General features: G+C 41.1%; 1 protein-coding gene across 1 annotated transcript in view; it reads left to right on the top strand.

Moving 5' to 3' along the window:
• The window catches only part of CCDC138 (coiled-coil domain containing 138), a 252752-nt gene that overhangs the window by 164186 nt on the left and 75878 nt on the right, over window positions 1-12688 (top strand). Inside the window, exon 10 of the mRNA XM_085622639.1 lies at window positions 7300-7461. Coding sequence (XP_085478765.1) covers window positions 7300-7461 — 162 coding nt within the window. The remainder of the gene's footprint in view (window positions 1-7299; window positions 7462-12688) is intronic.

Genomic DNA, 12688 nt, shown 5'->3' on the forward strand with positions numbered 1-12688 from the left:
AATACTACATGAATTGGTTACACCTTTTTCTGTAGTTTGCAACCTGTTGTCAGGTAGACCTTTCACATTAAAATGCCTATTATCATCTGATGGGCTATCCTTTGGATTATCCGGCAATATATAGCAAAATAGGACCCCCTGCTTCTAGGGTAATGGTTCCTGGTGCACAGCAACAACTATAATTAGAACAAAATTCCACCAGCAACTTATCTGTTGAATTAGATAACTCAAAAATCACTCAATAAGGTACATATGTGGCCCAGAAAGCAAAATGTAATCCACTATAGAATGTTAATTCTTTATTGTTTATTTATCCTCATAAAATTATTCATACATTACATTGAAAATTCGATAACGTCTTATATTTCTTGCCAAAATTGTGCAAATAATAAAAAGAACATTATTACAATATTTAAGTTGGATCACACCTATGAGAAGTGTGCTAGTTCAGTATATCAAAACTCACACCCAATACATATTTCCTCAACATTTCAACCTATCAATCATTTACTCCTTCGTTCATATCCAAACATCATATTGGCAATCATAAATCTCACCACAACCATAAAATAGGAATAGAGATGGGTCTTCAAAACATCAATTGGGCTGTGCATTAATCTGTACACAATATCATGCAGACATGAGTCTTCACCATAAATTAGATTCTAATTCCTGCAAAAGCCACATAATCTATTAGATGTATCAAAACTATGACAGTGATGAGATTGTAGCAATATGCAAGAAATGTATTTGGTATGTTAATAAGAGATCCTTGATAGGACAGGACAATTGTAAATCACTGGAGAAATTGGTGAAGACTTATGTCTTTCCTCCACACTTTCGATCTCTGAGTTTATAGCACTCATTGCTGTGGTCAAATAGTTAGCGATGGTGCCTTACATTAAACACTCATTGGCCAATGCAGAGATCACGCTTGACTTTCTCTTATTCATAGTCCTCGTTATGGCATCCCATTTGCTTAAAGGTCAGTAGGTGGATGCAAGATTTGAAGACCAGAATAAAGATGGGTGGCCTAGCCTCTTACAGCCCCGGACGGTCCCGCTCTTGGCCCAGTTTTCACCCTGGCTATGCTTGGGCGCATCCTGTGGGACGCGAATGTCAAACATGCTTTGTACTCTACTCTATTCCATGCCACTCTATGCCACTCTACACCACACTCAGTGCCACTCTTCATCCAACTCTTTGCCACTACTCTATACCACTTTACTCTATGCCACTATACTCTACTCCCTACCACTCTACTTCACGCTACTCTGTGAAACTCCACCCACTGTACTCCACTCTGCTCTACACCACGCTACTCCACTCCACGTCACTCCATTCTACGCGACGCCACTCTATGCCACTATACTGTACAACACTCCATTCCACTCTATGGCCCGCCTTGCCACCCTATGCTGCTCTACTCCATGCTACTCTACTCTAGGCCACTGCACTCTACACCATTTCACTTCACTCTTCGGGCTCTACTATGTGCCACATCAATCCACGCAACTCTATTCTACGCCACTCTAGTCTGCTCTACGCCACTCTACTTGTTGCCATTCTACTCTATGCTACTACGCTACTCTACCATACTCTACTTTACTCTGTGCCACTCCACTCTGCGGCACTCCACTGCATGCCACTCTTCGCCATTCTACTCTACGACACTTTACTCCACTCTCCTCTACGCCACAGCACTAACTTTTAGGCAATGCTGACCAGCAGCCATGCTGCTGTTCAACTTGGCTAAAAGACATTTGCAAAGCCAATAGCGGTCTCATATTCGAGACCCATTAGCTTTGTCAATGCCTGTTATTGTAGTTTCAATGTAAATCAGTAGTAAGAACCTCAATTTTAAATCTATGGATCCCATACATTCCCACACCTCAAGCCTACCCCATTAACAATTCCTTTGACCCCATCCTCTTACAGCGGTTACCAGTGCTTAGTACGGAGTTTGTTCAAAGCACAAAGCCCCTCCAATAGTGATATATAAAACACTATTAAAAAGATTTCACGACACAAGCATAAATCATGTGTGCTAAAAGATTTTTTAAACTAGATCCAATGTTGTAGCACTTCTGAAACCTCTTCTTGGTATAAGGACAAAAAACAAATTAAACTCTTATGCACCAAGGTATCATGATCACACGTCACACATCATGTAAAATAAACAATGACAAGTACATTTCAAGCCAATTAACAACTAATCAACATAATAAACACGAGATTGTATGCTACAATTTTCTCTCCTTATATATATTTTCATTGAGTCATGTGAATACTTAAAACAATGACAAACATATAAATTGTGCATATGTCTAGGGGAGTATCTGTTCAATACTTGCTGTGTTATCTATGGCTGATATTGTTTTGGTTTAGAACTTTTTTCAAGTGTGAAGTGTGGCTATTGTTCGAATGCACACATGTTCGTAGAGTTGTGAGATGCCCTTGATCCTCACGGTACAGGTGTAGCAGCGTTCTTGGAGGTAACGCCCTCGCCGGTAACATCGTATTGGAGCAGAAGTCTTCAGCGATATTTTAAGGATCGTCCTTATTTTATGTGGTGTCCGTCCAGACAGTAAATAGAGATAAGTCCTGATCATGACCTCTTAAAATGTTAGGTACCGTCCTCTTTGCGATAGAAACATATCGGCGATATTTGAAGAGAGGAGTGTGGAGGAGCCCTTTCTGCTTTTGAAAAACTTTAAATAAATCATTAAGGTAGAACTCAAAAGGAATGGGAAGATATTTTCTTGAGGTGGAAACCGGATTGTGAATTCACCCCCGTCCTAATCCAAGGGACACCATTGAGTGTTTAGATACACAAGGAGAATAAGTTGTGATGTTACCCTACACTTTGTGATTTAAGATTCTGGACATTTGTTAACATCACAAATCCCTAGATATATGCACAATTTATATGTTTGTCATTGTTCAAAATATGTCCTTGGCTCATTGGGTATATATATGTAAGGAGAGAAAATTGTAACATACTTTAAACCTCCCTTTTATTATGTTTATTAGTTGTTAGTTTCTTTGAAATGTACAGGTCATTGTTTATTGTACATAATGTGTGACATGTAATCATGCTACCTGTGTGTATAAGAGTTTAGTTTGTTTGTAGGCATTATACTTAAGAACATTGGATCTTGTTCGGAAATGTTTTAGCACACTTGATTTATGCTCATGACGTCAAAAGTTTGAATAGTGTTTTATCTATGGCTATTGGGGGATCTGTGCTTTCAGGTTATTTCTAGACTCCTCCCCAATGAGGCCTTACAGATCAAACCCTGTGATTATATGGAGTTCGAAGTTCATGGCAGAGTTCAATCAAATTGTGGCATCACATTTCCCCCTCCTTCCTTAGCATTATACCTTTAGGTCACCATTATTTTCACCATTTTAAAAATTATTTTCTACCATCAACTGTTTTAGGAGAAGTTAGTTCTGTGACTGCCTGAGTCACCCAATGTATAATAATGCAAATCCTCTTCTATCATCTGCTAATGAAGCTGGCATTCTCACCATCCCTAATAAGTTCTATATTCTATGTAACTTGACCTCTGTGGTTGAATATTACTCCTGTCTCTACAGTGCCACTGTTTACTGATTGACTGCTTAGTAAGTTTGTTATAGTTTTCGCTCCACATGAGTGAAGGTGGTAGGACAAATCTTAAGGTTTTCTCAAAATTCTCTCCTCCAGATTTGCTGTTAGAGTTATATCCAGTTCTAATCATGTCATTTTTACTACTGCCTCTTGTAAGCCAATGATTTTTGGGTAGGATTCTAAGTTTGGTTTAATTTTTGTAACTTAAAATAAACTTGAATTTGTTTATTGCTATCTCCGGGATTCCCCTTGAGCCCACATACTTCCAACAGCTGTTTGATCTATCTTCATGTACAGTATGTAGTCTGCCTGGTGTGTAATGTCATCTCTATAGGATGTTTTATTTGAATTATTTACCTTATGTGTACTTCGTAAAATTACCTAACAAAGATCTCTGACTAATCTCCTTCACCAACAATGTTGGTGCATATTCAGCACTGGGCACATGAATGCTGAATGCTCATATTTTTATTCTTATATCTCCAAAATGGTTGGTTAAAAATTTGCTAAATCAAGAAAAAGCACGAAATGACAAAAGCTGATGTGGCATTCAAATGTGTTTGACTTTTTTCAGCGATTTTGGATGTATTCATGGAGATAGTTGCCAGATATAGTAAAACCCCTGTTCTTTGAAAAGTCTAAAGTTTTGGAAACCTACTCCTTATAACATTTGATCCTTTCGACCAATATTTGCTGATTTTTTCCTATCTCAAGGGTTGACGTGTGAACATGTTTCCCACCAAGCTTGGTTCAAATCGTTCAAAGGAGTGCAGAACTATGGGTGCAAACATGTAATTTCCTAAAGAGTTAGGTGTCAGTCTTAAGTTGCAACTGCACAGCTGTACAATGTTTCATGTTACATGTCAAATGATGTTGTGGTTGCAAAGCAGTACCTAAAAACACTGAAATTCATCATTAGTGGCATCACTGTATGTACAGTGCCAATGTGTGATTAAGAATGTTTGCAAGAGAGCACCAAGAATTGTTGAAGACCATATTCTCTACCTACAAAAAACTGAACATGACCAAACACTATATGCAGGCCATGTATCTGGAAAGGGGTGAAACTGCAAAATTGCAAGGCCACACTGCTGACTGCGCACAGCCTTTTGCTACACTCTGTGTCCACAAATGTACTCCCAGACAGTGCACACATGGTTTGGGAAGTACAAATTCTGAGATAGCTCTACACGTCTTTTGGACATGTGCAGCAGCCCCCACTATTTCTTTTTTCTCTCACAAACATCCAAAGTCACAAGTCTGCAGATGTCACTGTGTACAGCCAAATCACTCAGTAGAGACTGGGCTTGGGCAGTGGCCTTCAGCCCACCTTTACTTCCTAGATGTGGGTAATTGCTGATGTTGTACATGATATATGGGATTTCATCAATCACATAATTTGAGGTAATGAGCAGTGCATGGCAAGGGTATGAGTTATGGTTTGAACAGCGTACCGCAGCTGGGGAATTTGAGTTGTTTTTCCGATTTTGGATTGTAACCATAACATCACTTAACATGAAGTAAGGGCTTTCTGACTTTTTTGTTTTTTAAACATATTTTATTACCTTTTTATGCTACTACTTGGGCGGTCGCCCGACATAATCCACTTTCTGACATTTTTATAAAGAAACGTTAATTTGTTATGATCAAATGGACCCACTACATCCCTTCAACAATTTCTTTTTCAGTACTTCACCCCTTCATTATGCCCCATATGAGCATGAAACATTGTGTGTGACATCCGGACATGAGCAAATGCATGACATCCGGACATGAGCAGGAGGGATTGGCAGGCCCTTCTCACACTGCTGTGTCCATGGATTTGGGTGCATACCAAGCCTGTGCCTATGCCCTGCACTTAGTTCCCCTGTGGACATAACCTGTTGTGCACATCTTTTGGCTCTGCAAAGGGAGGCTGGTAGCAATGCCAATCCTTAATCTTAGCCCTGTGGTGGGGATAGTATTACAATACTTAAAACATATACAATTAATAAAATGCATACAGGGACACATCAGCTAGCACCAGAACATGAGAAGCAATGTTCTTGTATCTTATCTTAATTTTTATGACTGTTCTTGAATTCAGTTGCATAAACAGCACAATGACAAGACTTCCCAATGCTATTTTAAGATTCTATTAAAAAAAAAAAATACTACAGAATTAGAAAATTCTAAATTTAGTACTTCATTTGACCCCTTGTTTCTTAGCTTAATTGGAAGAAATGCTGAACGAGTTTTAAACAAATCATTTTTTATCAGCAGGAATTATCGTAGGGTTTTGCACTTTTGAGACCGCCTTTAACTTCTGGCCTATTTAGTTTTAGGAATCTTCATAATAGTCACTGTGATCAAGTAACTGTGGTTGATTCACACAATCAAGGTTTTGTACAGTTTTGTTAAATCACTCAAAAATTATTGAAGTTTTAAAAAAAAAATTCATTTCCTACGGGAAGCTGATATAACCATAACTAAAGTCGTTATTGCTTACTCCGTAATACATTTGTTCTTAAATGACTAGATATACTAGGGCAGTGGTCTTCAAACTTTTTAATTCCACGCCCCCCCAAGTGTTGGAAAAAAAAATCCCCGGACCCGCTCTCAAAAATGTTCACAATTATTCTATTAAACTGGCAATGTTTAAATATGTCTAGACTTATTTAAACATTGCAGCTAAGTTCTGCCACTGTTTTAGAAATGAAAACAATACATGTTTTCCAAACATACTATTCTGGTGAGGCAGGCCTTGCTAATGTCTAAAATAATCCACAGTGTTATTATTTGAAATGGTAGTGGGGGTTTGGGAGAAAACTTGGAGTCCTTTCCCTTTTGACACCTTCTCCCAGCCAGGATTTAAATGACAAAGGATGTTACTGATGGCCCATTACAGACGTGCTTACTGCCGCTCATATTTTCAGCTGAAAACAAAGCAAAATGTTTCTTCTGGCCAGAGCCTGGCGTCCCCTGGGATCACTTGAGGCCCCCCTAGGGGGGCCCGCCCCCCAGTTTGAAGACCTCTGTACTAGGGGAACTGACCCAGTAACTCAGTAGCTGTCCCAAATATGTTGAGTTATAACTCATTGCTCACCAACACTATGAAGACCTATTTATTCCCCATAATTTATGTGGCAGAGAGAGAGAGAGAGATCTGTATACAGAGAGAGAAATACACACACCCACCCAACAACCCAGCTCCTTAATAATTATATTTTCCTCACAAGAATTTTGCGTGCTGGAGTTAGAAGTGCAAAAAACAATTGAACTCTTTTGTCTTATGAATTGCAAAATCTTCAAATTCTCTTAATTATTGTCAGTGCTAACGGTTAAAGACATTGGTTTGTACCAATAGAAAGCTCTATGCAACAACATGTATCCTGTCTAAATAAAGTCAAAAGAGGTACATTTTTTAATCATTTTATTGCAAAAATTAAACACTACATTTATAAGTGGAAAGATGACATAATGGTTATATTATTTAGTTTTTTATCTGCTATAACAATCCCTCCCATTGTGTTAACTTTCTCTACACTAGTTTCTTAGTCTGGCCTTTTCCCTCTCCCATCTGTTACTTTCTCCCAGAGTAGCCCCTGCCCTCTTCCCATCTTATTCCTCTTCCTTTGTTTTCTCTACTGTTTTACTAATTTTCTTATTCTGTTGTGGCTTTTGTCTCCCTGGACGGACTGTAGGTGCCTCCAAATGTTCATGTCTATGAGCTTGTAGCAGGTCTCACTGAATGGATTTCAGATCACCAACTTAGCAAGTTGTGCTCCGAAGAAGAAACAAGAGCAGACACATTATTAGATCTGCAGTCATCCTTGAAAAGTGATCTACGGGAGAAGTGTGCTGTGGTATGTGAAATTATCAAAATATGTTGTTGAATTTCAAATCTGTTTATTACAATGATTCACCAAAAAGCGAATATAACAGAACGCTTTGCAATTCAAATAACAACACTATCTCTGTGCTAGCCTTTTTTTTTAACTGTTCTTTTTATTAAAGACAAGGTAGTACAGGTATAAACAATGGTCCGTAGTTAATGCCAATGTGACATCCATGGAGAGTGCTCCCCCCAAATACAAAAGTAATCATCAGTGTACAAACTTTGCACAGTTAGTCAAATTGGGACCAGGCTATTCTAATTTGTGCCTTCGCCTTGGCAACGGTGGTTCACAGATCTCGCCTCTGTACCAGTTCCATTTATTCCATGTTTGGGTCCATTTGTTGTGCCAGCCTCTAGATTCATACACTGTCTTCTCAGTGAACATACACCGGTCCATATCTTTTTCCCATAGTCTCAGTGACGGTTTTTCCTGCACCCCCCACAACCTGGCAATATTTCTTTGGCAATCATCATTCCCAATGTCACCCATAGTCTCTCCTTGCTATTTAAGTTAGTGGGACCCCAAACATTTAAAAGGCACAGTTTTATATTACAATCAATTTTAACACCCATTACTTACTCCAGTATTGGAACTTTCATAGATTCCCATGCTTGTATCATTCCCCGTCGTCGGAATGGGAGTCCCCGGTATACATAAAAAAGCAATAGAAACCATCACTAAAACAGAACTCAGACCTAGGCCCATTCTTGTTTTGGATCCTATCTACCTCTTTTTGTAAAAGAGACCAAAAAAAATGAACAACCAATCAGATTAGCCTCACCCCTTGGAACCCTCCTGAGAGAAGCTCAGAACCTCAGATTTTTCTACTGCACGTTGTGCTAGGGAGTCTCTACTGAGCTCTGCTCAGTTTTGTTCTTAGAACTTGGTTCTACAGTTTTTTCAACAGTTTCTTTCCTTCAAATTCTTCAGGATGTCAGATAAAGAGAAGAAGGCCCTCTTTAGAGCTTGTGCTACTTGTGCAAAAAAGAGGTTGTATATTGAAGACAAACACAAGGACTGTATTTACTGTCTGTACCCGGACCACAAGGCTGCAGACTGTAAAATTTGCCACACTTTTTCGACCAAGACTTTACGTGATCGTGAAAGGCGCCTTTTGACCTGGCTCCAGAAACTGAAATCGAGAAAGGAGACAGTGTCCAGTGACAGTGAGGATTCATCTTCTGTGACTTCATCTAGAAGGTCTGTGAAAAGGGGAAGGACTTCTCCTTCACCTTCTGAAAATCGCCCTGGTAAAGCCCTGAAAAAGACCTCTGATAGCTCTAAGGGGCTTAGTCCTGTCGAATCTCCTCACCGAGGTGCAAAGGAGAGGGAAGGACTATCAAAAGAAATGAGTCTTCAGAAGAAATCCAGTTCTGTTCCTCCAAATCACCCCTTCATCTACAAAAACCTTCAGAAAGCCATCACCATTGTCTTTTGAGGTGAAGTCTTCAAAGAAGTCTCTCCCATCGACGACGCCGTCTACGATTCCGTCGACGAAAACTTCAAAGGTAAAGTCTTCTTCAGTTCTCACCCCGTCGACGGGCTCGTCGATGGTGGTTTCCTCGTCGCCGGTTCTGGCACAGGGCTCTGTGTCGATGAGATCTGTATCGTCGACGATGGTTTAGACGACGATGACGATGAGGATGTCGATGAGGATGTCGACAACGAGTGCGGCGACACCAACAACGTCCACGACGACGATGGCATCGACGATAGTGGCGCCGACGATGGTGATTTCTTCGTCGACGATTCTTTCGTCGACGACGATCCCAAAGATGGTCCCGTCGACGATGTCGTAGACGGTTCCGTCGACGATGTCGTAGACAGTTCCGGCGACGATGTCGTCGACGGTGGAAAAAATTTCAATCCTGCTTAAAAAACAGCAGATTACACCAGAGATGACCTCACCAAGGAGGGTGACTCCGCTACCACCTGCTCTTCTCCTAGAAGGAGAGGATTCGGACGAGGAGGCAGGACCTTTTGGCTATGCGAATAGCCCTTCTCAGCTTCACGTTAAATGCCAAGACACTAATTCTGAAGGGGAGTATGAGAATTATGATCAGTATGGTATTCCTTCTCAATTTCAACCGGACTATCATCAGGAGATGGTTCAAATGCCATCTTCCTTATTATCGGATTTACAAGCCATGCTAGTGGATTACAGGAGGAGATTTGTGACACAGCCTCCTATATCAGTAGGACTTCCGAGTAACACTATCCCTCCAGCTCGTCCTGTGACCACCCAAGTACCACAGCCTCATCCAATGGTGGAGGCGCAAGATGTGCCACTGGTTGTGTCTGCCGCCCAAGATGACAACTCTGATGACGACCAAGGCAATGTTTCAATTCCGGATCCAGACGTAGAGTGGGATGACTATATCATTCCAGATCCAGCTTCTCCTGCTCCAACGCCTGCTGATTCCCCCCCTTGTAGATATAGGGGGTTTCCATAATTTAATGGAGAGAGCCACCAAGAGGTTTGCACTACCCATGGCTAAGGTGGAATCGGACTGTTTCCTTTATGACTTTAAAGAGCCTTATAGGAAATCTATCAGGTCAATTCCAATTGTGGACCATGTTTGGGAGGAAGGCTTAAAGGTTATGCAAAATCCAGCCACAGTGATTCCAGTTCTACCTCGTCTGGAGAAAAAGTATAAGGCTCCGGAGGGAAGCCCGGCCTGTTTGACCAGCCAACCTAAGCCAGACTCTGTAATCTCACAAGCCGCACAGAGGAAATCTGGGAATCCTTCAGCTTCTTACCACTCCTCTAGATAAAGAGGGCATGGGGCTGGATAATGTAGGCAAAAGATTTTCGTCCATGTCTAGTCTGCTAATCAGAGCTACTAATTCTTTGGCTATTCTTGGACGATATGATTGCCAGATGTGGGGCGACCTTTCGCCCTATCTAGAGCAGCTGCCAGAAGAGGTAAAGAAGGAGACTAAAAGGATTCTTCAGAAGGGAGAATTAACATCAGCAGAAATCATTGATTGTGCTATGGATATTGCAACAACGGCTTTTCGATTCTTAGCTGAAGCGGCAGTTCTGCGGCGACAGGGCTGGTTATGAGCTACTTGGTTCCGCCCAGAAGTCCGGAACAAAATCTTAGATATGGCATTTGATGGGGAAGCGTTGTTTGGAAAACATATTTATGATGCGCTTCAAGATATCTAAAACGATACGTAGACAGCAAAATCCTTGGGGACTCTGCAGTACCACAAGTTCCCGTTCCGAGGAGCGAGAGGAAGAGGTAACTCAACATATAAAGGAGGTTTTCAACAACAGCGTTACTCCTCATATGGTTCCCAATCGCAGTCTTACAGGCCTAACTACAGTCAGTGGCAGAACCAATTGTCTTCGTCTTTCTCTCGGTCGAACAACAGAGGACGACAAGGCCGCCAGGGCAGAGACAACACCAAGCGCCAAAAGCGGCTCGCTGGCTCTGGTTACTGCCCTCTCTCCTCCTGTGTCATCAGTGGGAGTCAGAGTTTCACATTTCCTCCAGAACTGGCAACAAATAACATCGGACCGGTGGATATTAAACATCATTCTTTATGGCCATACACCTGGTGTTCGTCCATCCACGAACGAAATAACATATCTAGGCAGTAAACATTAATTATGGAATTGTGAATCAACGTGAAAAATCTAGTTAGTTGAAACAGTGTACTCTCACATAGATAAAAATTATTTAAATCTTTTTATTTATTTTCAATAAAAATCTGACAATGTGTACAAGGAAACGATGAAAACAGGTCACAAAAAACATACACCAGACAACATAAATTGATCATAATGACAAAGAATAATGTTTCAAAATAAATACATAATAACATAGATAGAGTACTACATATACTGGCTTATAAAGCAATGAGAGATGATTGTTTCAGTAGAGGGATGTAATTTTCTACGCGCGTTTCGGCATTTAAAACGCCTTCTTCAGGAAAAAGCCAAGATAATTCTGTGTTCCTGATGGACATGAAGTGAAGGAAATTCTCAGGTTGCAATTTACAGTTGGCAGGTACGGTAAGTGCTGCCGAATATCGAGGGTCCTGATGTTAACGTGTAAAAATAGTCTAATGGATCCTGATGCAGTTTCTCTATGTAGTTTAGAGCAAACAAACTCAGGGTTTCTAGGCAATCTCTTGTTCCATGGTAGTGATTAAATCAATCATGGATGGCGCTTAATCCTAAGTCACCAGAGTTACCAAAAATTACGTCGATTGGCCTGGGCAGTAACTTACTGCTTGATGCTGTATGAAAAACGATGGAAGTCTTTATGTAGGGGTGAAGGGGATGAGAAGATTAAAACGTCAATGCAATAGTCGATGCTGATAATAGATAATTCGATATATTTTGACGCATGCCTTTCTTCTATCCAAACCGACGCATCCATCCACCACCATCCAGAGGAGCCATAGAACCAGTCCCTATCTCTCAAAGGGGATGGGGTTTTTACTCCCGGTTCTTCCTAATCCGGAAGACGTTAGAAAAGTGGCGCCCTATACTAGATCCGAGGGAGCTCAACACCCATTTCATCAAACAATCTTTTGGGATGATTTCTCTGCAGGACATCCTTCGTCTTCTCAACCCAGGGGATTTCATGGCCACTCTGGATTTGGAGGACGCTTATTTTCATGTACCCATCCACCCAGTTCACTGGAAATATCTTCGCTTTACAGTAGCCAAGAGCCTTTGGTCTGCGTACGGCTTTACAGATCTTCACGAAGGTGTTAGCTCCGGTAGCAACTTTTCTGCGGAGGAAAAAAATTGCAGGTCTTCCCTTACCTGGACGACTGGTTGATAAAAGCTCCTACCAAGCAGGCAGCAGAAGAATCAGTCGGAATATGTTTACGTCTGTTTGCCAATCTCGGACTAACGCTCAACGAGCAGAAGTCTTCTCTTCTTCCGTCAAGGACAGCCAGGTTTCTAGGGGCCATTCTGGACACTTCAGTAAACAAAGCTTTCCTGTCTGTAGAGAGACAACAGAAGCTGATGTCAGTGGCTTCCCTACTGTTAAAAAGAAGGTCACTTTCAGTTCGCCTCTACTGCTTGGTTCTATCTCCTCATGCATACCCCTGATTCCACATTTTAGGCTAAGAATGCGTCCACTTCAGGAGGAGTTGGATTTACAGTGGCGCCAAGTAGACGGATCCTTCGACGACGATATCTCAGTTACCGAGACCATGAGAGACG

The sequence above is a fragment of the Triturus cristatus genome, chromosome 8 (assembly GCF_964204655.1).
Source record: "Triturus cristatus chromosome 8, aTriCri1.1, whole genome shotgun sequence".
Classification (NCBI taxonomy): Eukaryota; Metazoa; Chordata; class Amphibia; order Caudata; family Salamandridae; genus Triturus; species Triturus cristatus.